The sequence below is a fragment of the Fulmarus glacialis genome, unplaced genomic scaffold (genome assembly GCF_000690835.1).
Source record: "Fulmarus glacialis isolate BGI_N327 unplaced genomic scaffold, ASM69083v1 scaffold32187, whole genome shotgun sequence".
Classification (NCBI taxonomy): domain Eukaryota; kingdom Metazoa; phylum Chordata; class Aves; order Procellariiformes; family Procellariidae; genus Fulmarus; species Fulmarus glacialis.
In genome coordinates, this window is record NW_009221816.1 from 1 (window position 1) to 24,378 (window position 24,378).

General features: G+C 34.5%; 1 protein-coding gene across 1 annotated transcript; it reads left to right on the plus strand.

Moving 5' to 3' along the window:
- Window positions 1–4,709: 4,709 nt before the first annotated feature.
- On the plus strand, window positions 4,710–22,817 carry LRCH1 (leucine-rich repeats and calponin homology (CH) domain containing 1; the record flags this gene model as incomplete). The annotated part of the gene is made up of 11 exons (XM_009581241.1): window positions 4,710–4,815; window positions 5,322–5,458; window positions 6,671–6,798; window positions 8,528–8,612; window positions 10,763–10,868; window positions 11,932–12,044; window positions 14,279–14,346; window positions 18,456–18,492; window positions 19,194–19,307; window positions 21,491–21,538; window positions 22,745–22,817. Coding segments are annotated over 11 exons (1,015 nt in total), but the record flags the coding sequence as incomplete, so codon positions are not given.
- Window positions 22,818–24,378: the final 1,561 nt, after the last annotated feature.

Here is a 24,378-nt window from a genome sequence, read left to right on the forward strand (position 1 = left end):
CTTAATGATTCTATGATTCTATGAAATGGTTTTGATGTAATTAACCTTCAAAAAATGTGTTAGGCTATAGTGTTGTTTCTGTTGTGTTTAAAATAGATTCAGTAAAAGATTGTGGTTCCAGTTTTATATATAATTAAAGTATTAATCACATCCTAATTTAAGGGATAGGATGACTGAATAGATAATAAACAAAGATTGGAACCTGTTAGCTCTTGATTGCTTCTAGTTTAAATGTAGCCTAGCTTAGTGGTGCAGGGATTGTGAAATAATTGAAAGACTTGGCCTGATTCTGTCTGGTCAAAATCACCTGTTTTATTTGTATTAACTGAGGTCTGTGATAATATTTTCAGTAAAGAGCTGCTGAAGTGCTTCATATCTAATTTCCCCTCCAATTTCAAGTTTGAACCCTCCCAGTTACATAAACTAGCATTGCTGATGCTGGAAGTGTTTCATTTGTTAGTAAGAGTTTGTACTTAGCTTAATAGTAGCCCTTACCCTTATTTTAGACTTCTGAAAAGTTAAAAACAAAAAGCTTGAAAATCAATGTAGATTATACTCAAAGGAGATAGGGTTTGTTTCGCTTTTTAAAACAAATCATATGTTTAAATTAACTTCTGGAATACTGGATTTTCATATTGCTTTCCAGTTACAGTATAATTTCAATGTTACTCTTTGTCATGAAGAACACAACAATTCTTGCTCTAAAAATATTTCAAATGAGAGGCTATAGCAACATGTCACTTTGGTAGCCTAGAAGAATTATAAAAGCTGAAGAAGGTCTGATGCTAGTTCTTTGTGATTAGAAAGGGGGGGTGGGAAGTGAATAACAAGTTTTTGTTAAATTGGGCATGGTTCTGTTAAGATGATCTGATTACTTAGTTTGATATCACCGTAAGTGTTTGGTACATTTCCAGTGAAATGAGTTGCATTATTTAGCTGGAAATGACTAAACTGTGATGTATTGGGAGAAACAAATAGTGGTAGGATTGAGAGCCAGTATCTGTATTGGCATATATAATACAATGCAGTTTAGATAATAAGGTGATCATTGTTCTAAAACAAGTAAAAGAAAAAAAAATAAAGATTAAGTCATGCTGCAGTTGTTGCACAAAACATTCAGCTGTGTGAGAGCAATGCCAGCCTGAACAGCATGTGGCCTTCAAGCGACACCACCACCCAGCCCTCAGGCGGGGGTTGCTGTTGTTTTGGGACATACGGAGTGGTGGTGCTGAGCTGGCACAGGGGATCGGTCCTGAGAAGTGACAGATGCCACCTGACTGCATTCAGTGCTTGTATTACTAGGACTTTGCCAAGCACCCTCAGGTTTTCAAAGTGGTTTACAGCTTTTCACAGGCTGCATGCAGTAAAATCTGTGTGTACGTAGCAAATGGATTTTTGTTGTTGTTGTTGTTGTTTAACTTTTTGAAACAAATTTTACCTCTGTAGTCACTCTTGAATGATGCAAGCATAGTTGCTGCAAATTAGGTCAGATCTTTCCAACTAACTACTTTCTTCCCTCTCTTCTCCAAAATGGGGTAGGCGATATTTATATAAATTTCATACTTGTGGCGTAGAATGGCTTAGATATTACATGCAGTAAACTTTCAGGTGTTCTTTTAAATTTTAGTGTTCTGGGTTATAGAGATCTGACAGCTATCTGACAAGCATCAAAATAACATATAAATTATTCTTCCTGCAGGATATATTAAAATTATTTGCAAAATTTGGTTGGGAAACTTACTTTTATTTGCAGCTGCGTAACTCAATCATACCTCTACTGTCAGCCAGGAGGATGAGCGCAAAACTGGTGTGAAAATAATCTGAACCTTACTCTCTGTCAAAGAAAAGTAATTGGGCAGAGATGACTCATTAATTGCACCCAAAACTATCAGATGTACAGTAAAATTCTGTTCTCCATCCTATCGGGCAGTATTGCACTTCTGCCTTCTCCAGAGAATGGCTTTCTCCATCTCTGGGACGCTCCTGTCTCATGTTGGAAGCCTTTAAATCTTTGAGCAGAGATTTAGGATTCACCTCATTCATCTCATCTGGGCCAGAAGCCTGACCAAGTGGGAGCTCCTGCTTTCTATTACCTAAAAGGATCCATGTGCTCATGCACCATGTAACTTCTTTTTACCATTCAGTATGGCTGGTATATCACAAGCTCTGACAGAATCCACGTGCTTTTTAGGAATAACAGCTCAGTCAGGATTCCCAAGTTTTAAAATGGACGTAAGGAGGAAGTTTACCTCAATTTGGATGGCTTGGATAAACTCCTGTGTGTCAATAAATATGTTAATATGGAGCCAGAGTACCATATTTGGTTTTATGTTTATATTATGCTGAATTTTATTGGTTTAAGACTGTTTAAACTTTACCATAAACAAAAGAAAAATGTTGATGGTTTTTATTTGTTTTCACGCCATTGAGCTTCATGCCACAGAAATCAACGTTAAATTTACACACGCCTTACGTTTCTCTAATCTTGAGAAATTGTGTCTGTGTTGTCATGGCAGGATGAAATAGAATTAATGCAAGTCTGACCTTCAGCAAACACTAGCCCCTGGAACTTGAGTAGGTGTTTGGACTTCACTTCAGTTGTCTGCAGATGTCCATGAAGCAAAGTTCCAAACTGCTGGTTCCCTAGTTCCTTTAAAAAATTATTAACCTGAAAACCATAGGCATTTGACTTTGATAGTATTGTTTTCATTACTGCCAAAGTAATGGGAAAGATAACACTGTCTCTGTCACATGCACACTCATGAACTCTAATAATAGTCAAGACCGTAAGTATAACTAGAAATAATGTTATAGGTCTTTTTTCCATGGCTATTCAAACAAAGTAATAAAAAAAACATTGGATTGCAGTGTTTAGTAGGATAAAGGATACTACTGTGTCTAGAGATCTTGTGAATGCTGACATGCTGTCACAACAGATCGGTCTTATCAAGGATGTTTTGAAAAGTTGCACTGCCAGGCTCCACCCCCCCCACCCCCCCCCCCCCCACCTCAAATATAATGCCATACCAAAAATCCCTGACTTGTTCTGATATGTATGCATAAGTACACTTGGTCTAGAGTTTCTCTGCCACAAGGTGACTTTAAATTTAAATTCCGTGCTCTAAAAATTGAGTATCTAATTATGAAGTTGTTTTAAGTCTGTAAATTAAAAATAGGTCAGTAAAGCTTTAAAAATAAATGATCTGGGAACAGTGCAATTAACAATGCTTTGTGGCAACTTGGGCAAAAGATGCACTCATTAACTGGGATTTTTAATTTTCTTGTCTAAAAGCTAAAATAATTTCCTGACTGTGTTTTTATAAGAGAAGGATGCTTTGGCAGCAGAGAGATTCTGTTACAAGAAGAAACTTGTCTGATACAGCAAGCAACATTGCCAGATCACGTTTTGCTTTTACTATCATTTTTTGTTAACTAGTTTTTAGGCTTGAAGATAGAGAGTTAATGTAACGCTTTCGACTAGTATTTGAAGAAACTATCTTCAAAGAGATAACTTGGAAATCTGACTGACTTTTAGAAATTCTGTAGTCTAAGAGCTCCCAGATACTGTATAAATCCATTTGAAACAATCAAGAGAGTAGGAGTGAACGTCCTAAATGTATTCTGTTGGCTATTCAGGAATATTTGGCATTACCCCACTTAGCTCTCATACTATGAAATACTGTTTCCTTTTTTTAACACAGAAATGGAAGCATAATTGGGACATTACTCAAATTTACAGGTTGCCTGGGATGTAAGTGGAGGTTTCAATGTCCTTTTGATTTTACATTCAGTATAGACAGTTTGGCAGTAAAAATGTTAGCTAGTATCTGAAAACTATCTCGTTTTAGACTGACCTAATCCAAGAAGTTGATTTTTAGTACACATTAGTAGCAGTTTCTTGTTAGCAATATTGTTAAAGTATAATATTTATTACAGTAATACTACTGTATATAAACTTGCTGTTTGAAATTATGCTCAGTATAGCCAGACCCTATACTTCAACTCAACTTTACAGCAGCTACTCCTTTAGGAAAGCTGAAATGAGGATGGGTTCCAGTTTAATCCAGATTATTAAACCAGTTATATTTAGTCATCAAAATCAGACCTACTTAGAACCTGTCTAGGCAGTTAAGAAGTATCTTTTACAATAATAGGTTGAATATCTGTATAATACTAAACAAGACCTGTCCTCTTTTATTATGGCCTGCTATGTGATGTGATAATCAAATATATGCCTTTCCTGACCATCATTACAGAATGCTATTGCTGTTTTCTTGCCTTTTTTTTTTTTTTAAATTTTGCTTAAATATTCCCTCCAAAAGAACAAGAACCTTTTTAAAAAATCAGATCCACACACTAGCAGTTTTATATTTCATCCAAACATTTTTTGGTTATATAATCATGGTACTGAGTTCTTCATATAAATAAAAGTTAAGAACAAAAAGGTAGAACATCTTAAGCAAATGGTTTTGAATGTTTCTATAGAAATTAAATGAACTTTCAAAATGAACTTGTTCTCCAAATACGAATTTGCTCTGGGTTTTAAGTAAAGTGTAAACATTTGTGAAGACAGGACATAGATGGTTGCATGTTTTCAGGTTAATAAAACGTTGCAAGGTAATAGCAAATTAGCTACAATTTCACATCTGTATTATTTAATATTCAGGAGCCAAAAGTTCATTATTTCTATTATTACTGTTTTCCTGTAGGATGTCAGCTGTAATGAAATCACAGTTTTGCCACAGCAGATAGGCCAGCTGAAATCTTTAAAAGAACTGAATGTCAGAAGAAATTACCTCGAAGTTTTACCCCAAGGTAAAAACAAACAAACAAAAAATCCTAATACCTTTACGGTAGCTCTTTTTATTAGCATTTAATCATGTAAGTAAATATAATTAAAAAGTGGCAATTACTTTGTGTTCAAATTTATTCTATTTGAGTTTGCAGAATATAACATTCAGTGGTATTCACTAAATAACAGTGCATGAGGTTTTTTTTTAACGAGTTATCTTTATGATTCTAGGCATCTTTTAAGTTGCACAACTACTTACCAGTGAATGCAGTATGGGAACTGTCAGCTGAGTTTCAGGGGAAAAAAAAAGCCAAAGTATTTATTTTAAAATTTATTGTCACTTGTATAACAATAACACTCTTTTCATTTCCCAGTGTAGAATGGAGTAAAGGTTGATTATATTCCTGCCTAAGTTTGTATTTTTCCTGAATGCCAAAGAAAGTTTAATCAGAAATATTGTATTATTTTATTATTTTATGGCAAAAATAAATACAGATATAACACCGTCTCTCTTTTTTGTTACTTTTAGAACTAGTACAGCTTCCCTTGGTAAAGTTCGACTTTTCCTGCAATAAAGTACTTGTGATTCCAATTTGTTTTAGAAAGATGGTGCAGTTACAAGTATTGCTGCTTGAGAACAATCCTTTGCAGTCTCCACCAGCACAAGTAAGTAACATCTATCATTTAAATTGTGCCCCTTAATATTGGGTGGATGATAACAAATCATAGCTTTTAAAATGTCACCTTCTGCAACTGCAGGCTTCTGGATGTCAGCCATCACAGACATTAGCTGTTGATGTATAAATAAGACACAGAAAGTATGCTATGTTCTGTGTATGAGTCTATGCACTACTTGAACCAAAATGAGTCTAGAAGATTTCCATTCAATTAGCTACCTGTTTATTTTTGTCGTTCCTATCTGCGTATGAAACTTAATGTTGGAATATGTATACAATTTTGGAAAAAAGAATTGAGAAACTTCCTGGATATATTTTCTCTCTGTTAATAAGAACCCAGTTCTAGAAGGTTCTACAGTGATTTACTATTAACTTAAAAACTATGCAGACAGTCTAGAACGTAATCCATGTGAAATTTATTTTACTTCATAGTGTAAGATTGTGATACACAAAGAAATCAAACTCCTGTTCTGAACTGTAGGCCATGCTGAGAAAAGATGATAATAAATGAATGGAACCTGTGCTTGCTGCTTAAGGACAACTTCATTGTTGGCTTACTGGACAGTAGATTCAAACTACATCTCTGAAAGCTACAATTATTCTAGATCAACAGCTGTTGAAATACTTGAGAGTTTTTGTTACATTGGGGAAGTGCTTTTCATAACCAATAGTGATGCTGCTATTAAACTCAAAAAATACAGAGCAGGTTTCAGCAAGCACTTGAGCTAGAAGTGTGCAGTTCAAGAAAAAAAATTCTAAAATGCAGGTGAAATGCATCATAAAGATGGTTGGACACTAGTAAAAACAATGTGACTAAGAGTATAAAGGACATGCTGATTAATTAAATATCATTATTGACTAATTTTGGAAAATAATTATTAAATTTACGGTTAGTAATAGGCCATACGATATATTTTATAGTAATTTGTTTGAGTGAAAAGCTCATTTGGATTTTAAGTGGAATATATTCTTTTCTTGTTTTCTGTCTTACTCTCTGAGGGTATTTATGCTAGTACACACAGAAAATTGATTGGGTAATTGAAACGGTTCTTAGTAATTTAAAACGGATTTTATTCTTTTTTTTTACGTGGTATCTATTGTGACGATATGAGTTGGTTTTCAGGGATTTTTACGCTGACATTTGGAATAAATTATTTCTTTCATTCTAGTTATAAACCTAACTTTTTTTCTTGTCTAACAGATTTGTACAAAGGGTAAGGTGCATATATTCAAATATCTGACTGTACAGGCCTGTCAGATTAAAACAGCAGACTCACTGTACCTTAATGCCATAGAACAACAGCATTTGCCACAACCCGTGGAAGAAAGGTATGTATGATAATGTCACTTATTTTTTTCATGTAACACTTATGAACGAAGTGAAATAAGTATATTTATATCTTTAGCTTCCAGAGTTTTGTTTGTTTAGATGCTATTTAGAGTGTACTTTTTTTGAACAGAGATTTGTTTTGCTTTAATATATTTTATTCTAGTGAAATCCCTATAAGAGTTTAGAACTAAATATTTTTAACAATCTGTTCTGATTAAAGTTAGCAGCACATTAGGAAAGAGCTTAGAAGTGAACCTTAGTTTAAATCTAACCTCTTACTAGTAGACTACTGGAATATATTAAAAATAATTGAGGTGGTAGCTATCATTAAATGTTGCAACTTCTTGTAAATCTATTAACACATTAAATAAGTTTTAATTTCTTGTGTTGTTTTGTGATTTATATGTTGTTACACATTCGTTGCGTAGTTGTTTTAAGCTTTTTTTATTCATCCAGAGGCTTATCCATCTGGCCAAGAGAACTGCATGAATGTTAAGACCCTTTTAGTGTGAAATGCGCTAATTTGTTAGCAAAATGAAAGACAAAATCTTTCATGTCTTACATCAAACATCTAGGAAATGTCATCTTGTATGGTGGTTAAAGGACAGGAACTAGACAAAAAGCAGCTCCTTTTTATGAGAATCTCCATAGCTGATTGGAAACCAGTTTTTAGCCAGCTCTTTCTTCGCTAACGTGGGAAGTATAATATAACCAATCAGAGAAAGTACAATAATGCCTTATTTTGGGAGAGAAGTACTCAATAAAAACAAAGTGTTGATGTAAATAAAAAAAGAGATGTTGCTGCTAACACCCTGGAAAAAAAGAAGAACCATTATGGAATCTCCTGTAACTAACAGCTAATGCTCTATCACATAATAATTACCAAATTCTTATTTTAGAGAATAAGTTCACACTTCTAAAGAAAAAGCATAACCTGGTTAGGATTTCCATATGCAGTTTCTACACAAAATCCTTAGTGTTTACTGATAAGAAGTAACTTAAGATTAGGATTAATCAAATATCTTACTCATGTGAAGACTGATAAAGTTCTTTTTTAAATTGCTGTGTCAGTGTGAATTCAGGATTACAGTTTCCAGGATTGCAAATGAGAGGATAATAAAGCATTAAAAAAAAAAAAGTTAGGTGATGAGTGTATTGCATTTAATAGTGTACTTTAAAATGAGTGGAGGTCATACTAGGTAATGAAACCAGGAGAGAGAGCAGTTGCCATTATTATAGTCGTTTTCTTAAAAACCTAAATTTCAAAGTCTATTTTAAAGCACCAAAAGAAGGTTTCTGTGTTAATAACTACTTCAAGCCGCAGGGAAATACCAGTTGATTTTTAATGCATCAATGGTTACAATTAAATCAGTTGACTCCAGTTTGAGTTCAACTAGTTTAGCTGCTTTTCCCATGGCTAAATTGACTTCAGTTGGATGCTTGTGCTACTTAGCTAGTAACTAAGCATTTTTACCTAGTGTGTAGACAAAAGCAAGCTTTATAGCAGATTATTTCTGTTGTTTTCGTTAACCATTAGGCTAACCAGCCATTCCACCTGATCTATTTTACTATCACCAGACTGCAGATGTGCAGTTTTTAACCATACTAGGCTATTTCACCCTCTACCATTAAGACGGGTTGAAATTTTGCTTTGATTTAAGTGAAACCAGGACAGAATTCTAATGGTAAATGCTATGACAGCTTTTTTTTTTTTTAATTCATATCTAGCATGGATGACATCTACCCAAGTAAAAAGGACTCAGATTCAGGTGTTGGTAGTGATAATGGCGATAAACGTTTGTCAGCAACAGAGGTAAGTTGCCTGAATTTTGTGTCCAGCTCCCCTTCTTTTTGCACCCATATTTTGACTATATTTTAAGTTGAGTAACAATGTGAATATGTTTTTAGCCACCAAAACTGTGCAACCACATCCTTGGCATGAATTTCTTGCTAAGAAATGGCTAAAACAAAGATAAAAGGAGACTCTGGTTTTTTTTGGGGGGATGGGGCAGGGGCGGGGTTGTGTTGGGGTGTTTTTTGTCTGTACGCTTTCTGGAGAGGACAGTGAGATACTTGCTTACAAATGGTCAACAACCTACCAATAGTGAAAATTCACTACAGTTTTCAGACCGTTTACATAATCTAGAGAATGAGGACCAAACCAGAATCCACGTCTGCTCTTTCCAATGAAGTAAATGTCCTAAAAGGTTACATGCCTGGCAGCTTCTCGCTTCTTTTCTCTCTGACTGATGACTCTTTCCTGTTGGGAATTGACAGGAGTTCAGTGTGCCCAGTCCCAGTGTGTTCTGTGGTGTCATGGTTATGGCAGTTTGATGTAGTGTAGGAACTTGAGAAACTTTGTAGATCTTAATGCGTTTACATGCTCTGGCAGTTAGGCAGTGCTGGAAATAAGCCTTCAGAATTTTTTCTGAACTATATTGTCTGACTGAGCAAAGAGAAAGGATGGCTTTCTGAGACTAGTGTCCTAAGCAGTTACAGCTGACTTTCCGAGACCCTTTTTCTGAGGCACTGCTCAGCTAAACGGGGCACTAAACCTAGTTGGAGTTGAACTGAACAAATAATGATAAATAAGTAAATAATTTGCAATATAATTCAGTGATGATCTTTCTGAAATGTACAAATAATGGGATTTGTGGTCTGACCTAATGGGAAATATTCAGGTCACAATAAAAGAATGGGCTTCTTGCTACTTAAAATAATTTTACATTGATTCATTAGTGTTTCTCTCCTTCTTTGAGGAAAAGAGATTCTGTTGCTTTTGAAACAAATGTATAAAGAATCAAGCTTAGGTACTGAATTTGTAGTTATTAAAAAGCAAATTGAAAATGAATCCACTTACACCCTGATTGGTCTTTTAAATACAAAAGCACTTAAAAAAACCAAACACCACAGGGATTTCCAAGTATTTGGGCAAGTTTCTTGCTAGATGGAAATGAAGCGGAATTATTGTGATTTCTAGCCAGACTTCTAATGGTTTCCCTCTAGTTGTAAGAGCGTGCAGTCCATTCAGAGATGCTTACAAACTGTTTTACCATTCTTACACTTCCTGAAGCTGAGTTAGCTTGTTAATGAAACTGTTATTCCAGAATTTCTTCTTTAGCTATAAATAACACCTTTAGAAAATAGATCATCTTTCCTGTAATCAAAAACATATTTTCAAATTATAGTTATCAAATTAACAAAACATGAATCTTTGAACTAGAATAACTAAATTTAGTGCTTAAATGTCACATGAGATACAACCTGAAAGAGAAGGAACTTCACTGTAACCTTGGCTGTCTGAATGAATTTATATTGTGCATGTCTTTTTTTTTTTTTTTTGAGCTGTTGGATTGTCATTGTTTCAGGTCTAAAAGAAATAGTGAATTTTGTGCTTAGGATACTTGGAATGTGTTTTTTTATTTTCTGCTTGAGATACTAATTTGTTTCGTTTTAAAATAAAATTTATTTTATAATCTAAAATTTATTTTAAAAATAGACAAATAGGAACAGAACTGCAATGTTAGTTCACTTCATTATAAAGTTTCATCATTTTGATAAGGCTTTATCAGGTCCCTGAATATCCTTTTGAATTTTTTCTCTTTCAGCAGAAGAATACAGCCAATGAATTCATAATGTTACTAACATATGGTTTATTCATAAAGAAGCACATTTATGGTGGTCCACATTTACAGAATGTGTTAAGTCCAGGGTATTCTTGGCAAATAGTGTAGTGAGGAAGATAGGAAAAGACAACAGATAAATTATGCTGCTTGGCAAGCCTACTGTGAGGATGTATGCAGCATGACTACAGCTTCCTACAGCAGGATTTGGTCAAGTTAGATGCTCTGGTATCATCTCCCATATTAGTTTGCTGCTCTTTAGTGAGCACTCTTCTTAATATATATGTTTTTATCAGTCTTGGTTTGTGCTGAAACAAGTGTTTCTCTTATTTCTTCTTAGCCATCTGATGAAGATACTATCAGCTTCAATGTTCCAATGTCGGACATCATGGAAGAAGATCAGGTTGTAAAGGAAGATTCAGGTCACCACGCTAACTCAAGAAAAGGTTGGAATGTAAAAAAAAATGGAAGTTAAATGCAGGGAAATTCTGTCAATAATTCTACGTATAAGACTAAATTCAGTTTGCAAAAATCACAGCCCAACAAGCATCAGTCTTGTACAAAAGCAGAGTCCATTTCTGTAGTTGGACTTAATGCATGTATAAAGATTTATTATTCAAAGTCAGCATTTCCCCTAGAAAGAAATAAATCTCTTCAGGTTTTGAGAGAAGGTGTAATTTTATCTAAATTTTATTAAAGTAACTTACATTTTTCTAAATTGTATCTCCGTACTGATAAACAATATTTCTCCAAGGTCTGCACATACTAACGATACATGGCAGGATGAACTTAGTGAGTTGCATGTGGAAACCACATAAATAGAAGATCAGCCTTTCCCCAGTGTTACGTACTAGATTAAATGGACTTAAATTGAGATACTCATCAGAATTTAGTAGAATACTAAGTGAGATAGTAAAAGCACTACATCCTACCTACAGTGTTTATTGGCACACTGGAGAGGGTAAGTTATAGGATCAGACCGCTTCAAGCAGAGGGGAAAATTATTACTCCCTCATATCCCTGGAAGTAGTATATGTAAGCAAGAGATTGGCATAGGCTCTGAAGGCTCTGAATCACTTGGTTTGAGTTCTGCTGAGAGTTTGTGTTTGTTATAGTATAACAGCTCTGAAGTTGCATTAAACTGCAAGTCACTGGCTGAGACATCTGAATGTCCGAAAATGCTCTCTAGCTGTCCAACTGTGTTGTTGTACTGGTACTGGCAAGACATATTTGGTGTAGTTCAAAACGGGCTCCATCAGTGCCTGTTGTGGTGCTTCTGATCTACAACTGTATGAGCCCAAGGTATTGATTTATTACAACTTTGTAATTAACTGGCATCACTCCTTAGAATGCAAAAGTCTTAACTTGTTTGAGGTTTTTAATATGCTTTGAATTTAAACTTTGCTTGTTTTTGAGCTCTATAACTTAATACATTTAAATTGTGTTGTGTAACAAATGTTGAGCTGAACCAGAAATCATTCTTCTATCTTTTGTTGTTGTTGTTATTAGTGGGATTCCATCAGGGATCTTCTCACTTGATTGTCAATGATAAGTCAAGAGAAACAGGAAACCAGTTTGATGAATCGGATACTCTTACTACTGAATTTATGAGTTACATTAAGGCAAGTTTGTGACAATTTTAAATGGGGGGAAATATCTTCACTACTCTCATAAGTATAGAGCAAGCAGGAATAACAAACTGCAGACATTTTAATGAATAAGAGACTGCAATTGATATTCATTGTCATAAAAAATACAGAAGGCAAAAATAAGCAAGTTTAAAGTGATTATAATTAATCTAGGAGGTCAATTTACCCATAACTCTTTTTCAAGTATATGTGAGAGTTATCCTTTAACTATGTTTAAGGCTTTAAGAAAAAGTGGCAGATACGTTCTGTACTGTTTGCTTTATATTTTGAATTGAGCAATTTCTGCATTTGTTACATTAGTAAAATGCAAGAAGACTTTCAGAGTTAGCTGTGGTGGCTAAAGTTATGAAATAACGTTACGGTATTAAAATACATTCTCCTAAATGTTTTTAAATTATAGTAGAAATTGAGAGATCTTTAAAGACAAATTATATAAAATCTAAAATAACATCTATTACTCTAGTAACCTACCTTTTACAAGATTTGGCAACTTCCTTTCTTGATGGATTTTGGGAGTATACACTGACTCTGTTACGAACTTTGTAGATGCTATAGGTGATAGGAATTATTTGTATACTTCATGTATATACTTTGTATTTCCTTTCCTTGTTTCTTCTCACTTCATCATCTTGATTTGCAGTAGTGTACCATTTGAAGACTATTCCCTTGGGAATGTCCTCTATCATAATAAGATAATATTATACGAAATAATGTGTTGCAGACACTGGTTCAGTAAAATATAGGTTACTTTATGGAATTTCAGTATAAGAATATTGCCAGAGCGAGCAGTTTAATTTCTTTTGATTTTGATATCTTCTTAACATTATGGCAGTTGAGATCAGCAGTTGGTGACTTGAACAGGTAGTACCTCCATTTTATTCTGAGGATTTTGAACTCAGGGCATTTTTCTTCTTGTGCAGATTTCTGAGTCTGTGTTCTTTGGTTTATATTCAGTCGTGTACTAGAATGCCTTTTGGGACAGTGGGGTATCTTGTAAAATTGAAATTCTGGTTAACCAAACCATACATAAAATCAGTACAACTTGCAGTGCAAAAGAGGAGCTTAGGCTTGGAGGATTTTGTAATTTTTCAAATGTTAGTCCTGATTTATATGGCTTTATTTATCTTATCTATATAATTACGCCCAGAGACTGAGGATCACCTTCTAGAATAAGTGCTGCATTTTTGTCATCTTACGATATATGCCCTTCTTACGGGAAAAATCACATACTTCATTCCTGTAAGGAGAAGAAAAAGAAAAAAGAATGGCTTTATTCATTCTACTGGGGAATGGGCCATCTTTGGGAATTTTAGAGAAGCTGGTACATTCTTCAGTGACACATCTGGCACAGTTGGATAGCATTTATTGGTACAGAGTGATTGCGACTGATGTGCCAAACACATGACACAAAAGAGGACAAGCCTCTCTGTTTTCTCCTTTTCATCCTCTGTTAGTACAAATGCATATCCATTTAGAGAGCTTCTGTCTTTACTGGCAGTTGAACTACTTCAGTGTTCCTGCCTATCTGAGATGAAAGAGAAAAGAAAATTGCAAAGCACCAAATGGAAGCATAAAAGAGAGTCACATTTTCTAATAAGTAGCACTTAATAGTAATAGGTAGGACAGTGCTACATTTATGCCTACATTGAACCCAAAATAACTGGCTGACTGGTATGAATTGTTGCATGCAGATTTTTTTTCTGATTTTTTAAAAAAAAAAAATTATTCATGGCGGTTAAAATTGTCAAGTAGGAGTCCTGTTAATAATTATGGATGAAGTACATAATTGCTACTGTTTGCATATTTGGAATTTCCTTGCTCTGTAAACAAATCTGTCTGCAGGAGCGGAGCAAGTAAGAGGAGAGTTAGGGTCGTGCTTAATTGAAGCATTGTTTGCATACACCAGAAATGCACAAATGAAATCTGGGACATAGAATAAAGAATTCTCATGCTGCTTGACTTTCTTTTTACAGTTAAAGGAGGGTAAGGGCTGTTGACCTCAATAAAATCTGAACAGTGAATAGAAGATCTTGTAATCAGTATCTTAAAAGGGGGTAGGTTGAGGAGTGGAGAAGAGGTGTTGGATTGCTTCAGCTAGCCATCCTAAACTGTTACATGAATTAGGTCAGTGCTGAGTCTCAAAGCAAAATTTATCTGCCTACTTAATTGCAAAGTTCAGTTCTCAATATCACTTTGTCTGCTTACAGAGCAGAGCAGCAGAGTGTGATGAATTATTGAGAATAGAAGAGGACACACAATGGCAAACAGACGAAATGTAAGTATTTTTTATTTATCTATAAGTAATTAGCTGTGTCATTTAATTAGATTGATCAGAACTGGCAGTCCCTTATCAGTTAATAATTTTGTAGACTTGGAGGCATGACAGAAGCACAGCCTTGAACTTTGTGGGTGCTCAATGTTTTACACGTTATTGCCAAATAGAGTGGATGTTATATTACAGCTAATTAATATTTATGCAACAATAATGCTGTAATATTTTTTACCTATGTGGAATGCAAGCTTTTTAACTGGGTATTCTGATATTTAGTCTGTTAATGACAGTGGTAAAAAAGGATTTTATCAAAACTTGTAAATTTAATGTACATTTTAAAAAATGTAATTTAATCGGAAAAAATTCCTCAAGCTCTTTCTTCTTTTGTCATAATTTTAACCCTGAAGCAATCATTAATTCATAGACATTAATTCAAGAGCAGAGCAAGTGAACATCAGTTGCTGAGGAGAGTGCATAAGAAAAGGGGATTTAGCATGACAGTTTACTGTGAAGCTGTCACTAAGCAGAGCAGTCGAGTCCTATATGATTTAAAAACAAAAATTGAAGGAAGGGAAGAATGAAAGAACCTTATTGGCAGAACTAACAGGTGATCGTGTTTCTAAACCCCAAAAAGAATTACAAATGTTGAAAAGCAAAAGAAAGCATGCTGGTCCATTAAAAGAATTGTTGTATTTAGTACTTATGTTAAAACAATGTGATGAGTGGAGTTAATAAGAGTCAAATATTGGTAAATAAATTTTGAATTTTAGAAGTCAGTCTGTTTTATTGAAATGCTAAAAGTTTTAGTTCACCACATTTGTTTATATATGTATATATTGGGTTGGGGGGCTTTAAGGACAAAGTGCTGGAAAATTTTTTCAGAAGAAACCCTTTCCATAAATCCAGCACGTACTACTGTGCACAGAGGCTGGTTTTTTTCCCCTCTATACTATTTGCATGCCAGTTGGAAGATACAGCTCACAAACTGAAATTCAGACTACCCTTGATAATTGCTGTTGTACCTCTTTTTTGAATGTTTTTGTTTTCTGTTGTAGAATAAATTTATCAGAAGAACAAACTATTGATATAGCAATGATAGAGCAGCTAAGAGAAGCAGTAGATTTATTACAAGATCCCAACAGGTATGCTTACAATAGGTGGTGTCTTAATGTCATGTATTTAAAATTTTTGTGAATGGCTTTGGAATTCTTAACTGATAATTGAAAGTTCTCTGGAGTTATGAGGTGCTTTGTTAGCATACTGATGTTTTTCAGAAGGCACTTAGATAGTTAAGAAGGAAACTTGCATTCTCTCTCTGAGTATCTAGACAAGATTCCCAGTAAATTAAGAAGGATTTCAGGTTTAAAAGAAACCTACATTTAGAGGTGGAGACATCTCTTAACCATTCATCTCATGTACACTACTGTGATTTTTCTGAAGTTTTGTCTAGGATAGTCACATTTCTTCTAAAGACTATAAACTCTCCTCTACTTACTAATACTTGGTGAATTTTGTGGGGATTGAAGAATGTCTTCTGGCTCAGCTTCATCCCACCTCAATGGAGCACATAAAGGAGACCTGAATTAGTGGGGGAGTTTCTGTAGTCTCCCTCTGAGATCAAAAGGAGAAAGAGGAAGAGGCAGCTATGTAAAGTTACTTTGATTTCCCCTGACTACAGAAGGCAAGGTTTTATAATTTAGGTGCCTGTTTTAAGTGGCTAAATTCAGGTGGAATGACTCTATTAAAAGAAAATAAACGCTTGCCCTACTGAAAAGGACTGAGAAGAGTGGTGTAGGTAGTTTTGTCCAGATGCTTGCTATTGCTTTTCTTTGTAACCACTTTCAGAAATTGATTAAGTTCATTTCAAAACTAAGTAACTCATTTTTCTTCATTACTTCTATGAGGTAGCTGGTCTAGAGCTTAATTTCTCTCAAGACTGGAAACCTCCTTGTCACTTCCAGCCTAAAGTATCCTTGTTTCTCCTTCCTCCCTTGGCCAGTTCACCGTAGCCGTTTGTTCTTCCAACTACACTGTTCTTTAGTTTAAATGCCTATTTTGATACTGCTTTTTCATCTAGGAGACTTCTGTACTTTTTAGGACAGAAATTTACTCCTCTTAGTATTTCTAGAGAGACAATTATCTGGCTTTATTTTGGATCATATAAAGAATACTTGAATTCTTGAATCATATACTAAATACTTAAATCACAAGTATTTTTGCTTAATAAAAAGTCATACAAATTAGGAAAGCTTTTTAGTTCCTGTGGTTTCTGTAAGATAGTATACCATTGCTTCTGCACCTCATATGAGGCTTATTACTTTGTGAAAGAAGTGTTGCAATTAGAAAAGGAAAAAGTCTGGTTTGGAAAAAAGCGACATTAAAAAAATTTCAGTTGTTAGCCATATAAATTTTGTCATTTTGTTTTTTGTCAAATATTGCCCCAATATTTCCTACATATTTAGTTTTTCTTAGTAAGTTAAAAAGGGCAATAAAATACAGAAAATTAATCTGTTTCTCCATGCATATTCAGATGTGTTTTCATTAGTCACACTATAGTAAACTTGAAGTGTGGATTTTAAAAATGGCTAATCATGTCATGCATGTCTCTATTTTTCTACTGTTTTTTTACATAGTGTTGGGATTTTTTTTTTGTGGCTGCACTTTGTTTTTCTAAAATATGAGTATTTATTTTTAATTTACTGAGTGCTATATAAGCTTTTCAATGTATGTCTCTTGTATGTTAACATACAGACTTACCCAGCAAGATACACCTGGGTGCCTAATACTTGCCAAATGATGCTGTAGACTTTCAATCCTCTGCGCCATGGGTTCTTCAGAATTGTTTTTATTATTACTGGATTACATGGCAGTTTGTTATACACTTGCATTATATAAAGCAGTGTGACAAAATTTTGTTTTTCATACTGAATAGTTTTTGTGTCTTTATCCAGATCCAGAAAGGAATTTAAATGCTTCCATTGTTCCTTAGTTTAAGACGCACAAAAGTCTTCATTGCTTTTAACTCAAACCTAGGGCATGTCAAAAATTTTAACTTTCCCCTAAGAGGTTTCCTTTGTGCATCAGTATAACTCTAATCATCTAGTCAGGATAACCTAGCTGAAATAACTAATTCAAGCCAGAATTGCCCTTATCTCACACTGAAGGCCGTTTAGGAGTTAGAAAGAGAAACTGTAGGGACTGAAACAGTAGGTGATGCTGACACACCTAACAGGCACTGACTAGTGTTCAGTGTAGAGCATATCAATTGGAGCTATTTTCGCTAACAGATATGACTATTACACTTGTAAAACACTTGTCCAGTTACTGTTGTCCTAGTGTTCTGCAGAATTTCAAATCTGCGTATGCTATGTGTACATAAGCAGCATTTCAGTTCTGGAAAGGAAAAAGATTTCAGACTCAACCTTTTTCGGTATTTTCAGATGCTTGTTTCAGATTCCTATATTCCCTTTCCTATATTCACTGTTTTCTTTCATATCATTGTTGTGAATTTATTGTTGCGCTGCTTTATTTTCATCCACTGTAAATTAAATTTGAATATCTAACCAGGGCTGTGGCTTCTATTTGAACACAGGGTGCTAGAAGTTGGATATAGAAATCTACAGTCTTCTAGATAATGGCACGGTTGTTGGTAGTAAACAGGTCCTTTTGTTTTGATACAAGCCATTGCTCAGGGTGACATTTTGCAGAGGAAAGCATTAATGTTGCTTTGACTGAACTGGTGATAGTGAAGCATCAGGAAGCATTTCAAAAAGTTGTTAAGAGATAACACTGAGCAGTTAGAACCATGACTATAAAAGTATTTCATATATCCATTTGTTTGAAATTAAATACTGAACAGAATGGTTACCAAAGCTATACCCCAGTGCAATGTTTTTATTTCAAACCTTGCAGATTAAGCATGGATATTTCAGAGAGCAGTGGTGTGAATCTGTATCCCATGGAACCAGCAACAGCTTTAGAATTTCAGGAGTCTACAGTAAAGTGTGTTTATCTACCTTTTTTAGAAAAAAATAATGCATTTGTTAGATTCATCATATTCAAGTTTCTACACAATGAATTACATATTTGCATTTGTTTATCTTTATACATAGCAGTCAAATGCAGATGGAGATGTCTTCCCTTGGTCAGGTACGTTAATGAATGCATTATTACAAAATATTGGGGGGGGAGGGGGGCAAGAAGGGAAATGAGCCAACAACTTCATCAATTATTAATCTACCAAGTAGAGAAGGGAAAAAATTAGTAGGTTGGAGGACACAACTAATTCTTCTTTAACGTTTTTATGGAATTGTTTTTATTTTTTTGTATGTGTATATATAAAATTTTCCTGGGTTTCTAAGTTACTTTTTCATCTTAGTTTTTTTTCCCCTGTGTGCAGCTTTCATGTATGCCGGTTCATAGCTCAGCTATGCATACTCGTCTACCACCCCAATCCCCTATCTCCCTGTTCTGGTGTAGGAAAACAGTACATTCATTAAGGATAACCCAAAAATATTTTGTAAACTGAAAATTATTGTTTTCCCAGAGCACTGTCACTATAGTTACAGAGAGTATATACAGTATGATTTGGAGTTTTACAGTGTGATATATGCTGCTTATTATTTGATCTGTATCCTGACTGGTGAACTGGTGTCCTTTATGACGTACTTTGTTTAGATTTACATTATCTACCTGTTAGCACTGGAACTGCAAGTATATAGTATATGCTTACTGGTTTGTTTGCTTTTCATCACAGTATTTGTAAGAAATATTTCTGAGGTAATGTTATGCAAAAAAAATATAGTTCTGTTTCCAGTGATGCACAGTCTAAAGAGTTATTTATCTTACAGAGAGAAAATGCTGAAGAGGAACTAGAATTTCAGAGGAGGAGGGAGTTGATTATGGAGAAAGCAAAGCCTGAAGTGAGAACTCGTGAACAGGGTGAAAAATGGTCATTGAGTCAGGTATGGAGGTGTCTAGACACAACAAGTGTGGAAACATTTGGAATGGATCATGGCATTCTGTCAATTTGTGTGTGGAGATAATAGTGGGTTTAGGCCCGTTGGGTTTTGGTTTTTGCCTTAGCATGAATCTCAAAGTTGGGCTGTAAATGGGAAGTTGATTAAGACCTATGTCTCAGGAAAAAAAAAGATATAATGAAATTAATAAAAGTCTTTTCTTCCAATAAACACTATAGTAGTTGCAGTGGTTGCATTCCCATGGAAAAAATAAGTCACCTCGAAGTTAGATCTTCAATAAAATGAAACACCTGATTCCTCTTCCCCCTCACCCCAAATACTCTTGTAGTTATGTAAGGCGCTAGGTTTTTGTTAACGGCAGTATTTTTATGTGTTTAATATTACAAACAGACTGTTTATACGTTGAGATGACAGTTTTAAGGTTTAAAAAATATTTTAAGTTTTGTGTACATTGCAATGATCCAGAAATGAAGAACAGTGAAAAAATCTAATTGAAATCTTTGGTGCATATGTTATTACTTCAGAACTTGTTTGTATAGGGATTTTTGTGATTGCTCTTGCAAGAAGATTCTGAGGAAGAAATTACATAATGTTCTGTCTATATTGATAGTGCCTTAATATGGTCTATCTTACCCAGACATAGGTTGAATCTGGTTTATCGTGATGCTTTTCAAATATTCTATGTATAATCATCATTACTGTCAAATATTCCTATGACATCCTTGTGACTTTGTTTGTCTTAATTTTGTCTTTGTTTTTTCTTTAAAATATCAAAATCAAAAAAATTGAGTTGGTTCATCTCTTTTTTGTTATATTGTTGTACGTTGGGGTTACCACACTTTATTTGGAACAGTTCTTACTACATTGCTGAGATTAACAGATAAGGCTAATTCACTGTCAAAATGTGTGTGGTCTCTGTATTTTGATGAACTGTTTAACAAGGACACTGCTGATTCACTTTTAAGAACCATTTCAAAAGAAGAAATAAATCTTCCTGAACACTTGTAGAGGGCCTGATCTGGACTGTGTTATGCAGGTGAAAGCACTAGGCACATTCCATGAAATGGAAACACATCTTGCAAGAGCAGGTTTTTCATCATGCTACGTTCTGTGTAGTATAGTAAGCACTGGTGTTACTACTTGTGTTACTAAATTAATTCAATTCAGCATAAAGTCAAAATTCTGACTAGTGACCTGCATGCTGCGAGAGAGATTAGACCTGCAACATACGCACAACTAGCAGGTCTGTCACAAGAACATAGCCCCTGAGCACAGGAGTGCTCAAGCGTGCGAGTCCCCAGGTAGAACTGGCTGGGATCAGATGAGTAAGATTTCTTTCTGTTTATTCTAGGTAATACAGTGGTTGAGGTAATAATATGAAAGATATCTAAAGCTGAAGAATTTTTTTTTAAGCTTGAAAAGTAGCCAAGAAAGGTCATGAAGCAAAGTGGGTGTGTAATCTTCCTTCCCATCTTGCTAACTTTTGGAAAGCTCTGTGACTGTTGGGACCAAGTGTTCCAAGTGCCATCTTTTTTTTTCTTTTTTGTTTTCATTTTTTATTGATTAAAAAAAATTGGCCCTAAGGAAATCATTTTGAATTGAATTACAATTTGTTTTTACTTATGCCAGCTCTGTTTCTGCTGACTGAGTTATGATTGATGCAGAATTAATGATTGTATTTCATATTTATTAACGTTATTTACATGTTTCCAATTTAACTATAACAGAAGTGGTAACAAAAGGTATGTTATATTGCAATTATAAAATGAATTGCTTATGGAATACTTCTCTCTTCAAAACTATATTAAAAAATCAATATTTGCATATTAAACTCTTGGTGATAGTTTAGTTACAAGATCTGTGAAACAAAGTTGGATACTGCATTTGAAGCAACAAACATTAAAATCTTATAAATGCAGTTATAATCACTTAGGATTGAAACTAAAAAATGAATGACAAATCTGTGCGAATAATTTCCATGAGGCTTTTTTAAATGTTCAACTAGCAATAAAAGTATTTATTATTCATGAAAATTAATTGTTTCAGTGAAAAAAAAGAATTAAGTATTAATGTGTATCTGAGTATCATGAGTAAAATATCCTGTTGTGGTGTATCACTAATATAGTTACTGAAATGGTCTTCCCTCCCTCCTCTTTCCAAACACGCAGAATGATCTAATTGTTTGGAATACAAGTGGGCAAACCTCTCACAATGAGGTAAGATGCTAGTGCTATTTGTTTGTCTCTTACATGTTTTATATGAATGGTTCATATACTAAATGAAACATGTAATTGAATATCACAGAAAATATGACTGAGCTCATCAGTAATGGCTATGTGGTTTATTTGGCCTGTGGTTTATTCTTGTCGTCTTAAGGATTTACTAGGGTATAGAAATATACTTTCTAATAAGCTTGTTTCTAAGTAATGTAGTTTAGTATAAAACATTTAATTTTTTTACATTTTGTTCATTCTGCCACATTTTCTTTTTTTGACTTTTCCTTGTTCCACAAGAGTTTCTATTGATTTCAGTGCAATTTCTTTTTGCACAGTTGTGTCATGTCCTTGATTAGTTTTCATATCATTTTCACAGTGCGAATCTCAGCAGAAGGTCAAAAAGTGAAACTGTAGGGAGCTCCTTATGGAGACTTTTTCCCTTCGTATTTTCTGTGCAGAAACAGGGCTTCTTCCTCTACATGGCACTGTGTGTGAGCATCTTGCAAATTCATGAGCACCCAGCCACCTTTTACCAGTCTTGGTGATGGGACTCCTATAGTTCCTGGCGCCCTGGGGAATCACTTTTTAAATAGGGTTCCCATTACGGAGTTTGGTTATAGGACTCTTTCTATGTTACCATTGATGGTATGATTATACCTCACTTTCTCCTGTATGCTACTACTCCATTCTTCCTGCTGCAACTGCTAGCCTAGTTCAGAGTCAAGGGCAATCCTGCTCTGAGGTGTATGCTTAACTTCCTCTTTTCTGCTTTTTAAGCAGAAATTCAGTGTTGCATGGAAAATACCATGCAGAATGGTAATTAATTCTGTGAAAGAAACAAACGTATCTAAGGAAAAAAACATGTCTTTGCTTTGTTTTTCTAAATGTACTATGCCATAAAAATGTATGTTTGATGGAACCAAGTGATTAGATGGGAGAAAACTGAGAAATAATTGAGCTTATTTATAGCTAGAGGGAATATCTTGCAGTCTGTGGTCAGACACTCGTCTTTTCCAGCAAAGGAATAGGACAGAATAAAAAAGGGAGATTATCATAGGTTTGAGGCTATATTGTGGTCAGATTATGGTGGAATAGTTGTAGCATGCAGTATTGTTAACTTTTGCATTTTGTACAGCACAACAGTCAGCTGCGCTAAGATATTCTGGATGTTACTCTTACTTAGATTTATGTTCTTGAATTACACAGAGCAAGGATAAAAGTCCGACAATGTCTCCTACTACAAACACCGCAATCCCTTTTGGCCTGAAGCCACGATCAGGTAATGTGGGAAAGAAAATTAACCAATTTGTGTGTACTTTTTTTTTTCACATCTGTGTTATTAGTAGATGGCTGTATTTTTTTTTCCATTAAGAAGGCAGTGATGAAACATTTTCTGTACAACAGTTGGAAGAAGGTTAGAACATTTTAAGATTATAGGTTTGAATCAAGATTGAGTTTGTAACAAGTATGTATTTGGCACATTATATATGGATCAATTTTCATCCCTTACTAATAAATTACGTGTTTTATAAAATTATATCTATGTATGTTTAAAAAATGTGTGTATGTATATAAATACACATATTTTGTACATGTATACATATATATCATCTGTGCTGACGTACTAATTGAAATATGATTTTTACTTAATTGGTATGTAGGGATACAGTTTAGATTTTGTTGAATAATATATGTGAATAATTAGGCTTGTTTGGAAAACGCTTATGCATTGCTCTGAAAATTGCTCATTGCAATGAGTCTTTCAGTAGTTATGCTTGTGTAAGGATCAAGCATTATAGGAAGATTAGATGTTTACTTCAGCCAACAGCTGAGTTTAATGAATTTGCAATGCACTAAATCTGCATAACCATCAGTCTTTTAACAAGCAGCACTTTATTTGTTTAAAAAAAAAAAAAAAAACCACAAAAAACTCCCCAAAAAACTATTGATGTATTTGAGGGCTTGGATAACAGCTTCCTTTAAAAACAGGATTAGCTACAGGATTAAACTCATTTTTTATCTTCTCTGTGCTGAGGTAGTCAATGTTTTTAAGTCATCTCACATCACCTCTAAGTAACTGTAGGTTTTTCAGTATGTTTCAGCATCCTAAGACTAATTCTGGTTTCTCGCATTCACCACAAATGCTTTTAATGAAATGCTGGTAAACCACTACAAGCTTGTAGTTTCCATAACAAAATATCTTGGCAGTAATGGCAGCAGTTTCACATTTGAATTTGCTTAAGAAATTGTACCCATAGATTTGGTGGTGGTTTTTTTTTTAAGTTTTAAAAAGCAAAGAAAATGGTATTGAACCAACCTTGTTTCATGAAGAGGATATTTTCGTTGTGATATGCAGTTTGACTGATCTGTTCAGTTGCATTTCTTAGTTTGTTGGACTGTTAAACTCTGGCTCTATTCGTGTATGTTCCTGATGCTTTAGAGATGTTGTTATTTCTATATATTTAAAGTATGGGTTAAATAATGAGCAAATGGGTCCTTTCAGGATTTGGAAAAAATAAAACATTGAGTAATATTGCATAGTCCAGTGGCAACATTGCGATAACACCATTAGGAGAAAGACATATGAAGGCAAACGGGCCCATTCATGGGATGTAGTCCATGTTCTGCTGAGCTGCCAGTGAAATTTGCTGCTGGGGACTCGAAGCAGCATTGTGGGAGAGAATGCAAGACCGTGACTTCTTGCTCAAGTGTTAGGTTAATGTGCACTTGCTAATCTTGGTATATCAGTGTGCCAAGATGTCCTATACTTGATGACTGTAATAGGCCAGGGCAAAATAGCCTAGTGAATCTTTTTTTAGAGGATTTCTGGGAAGACTGGA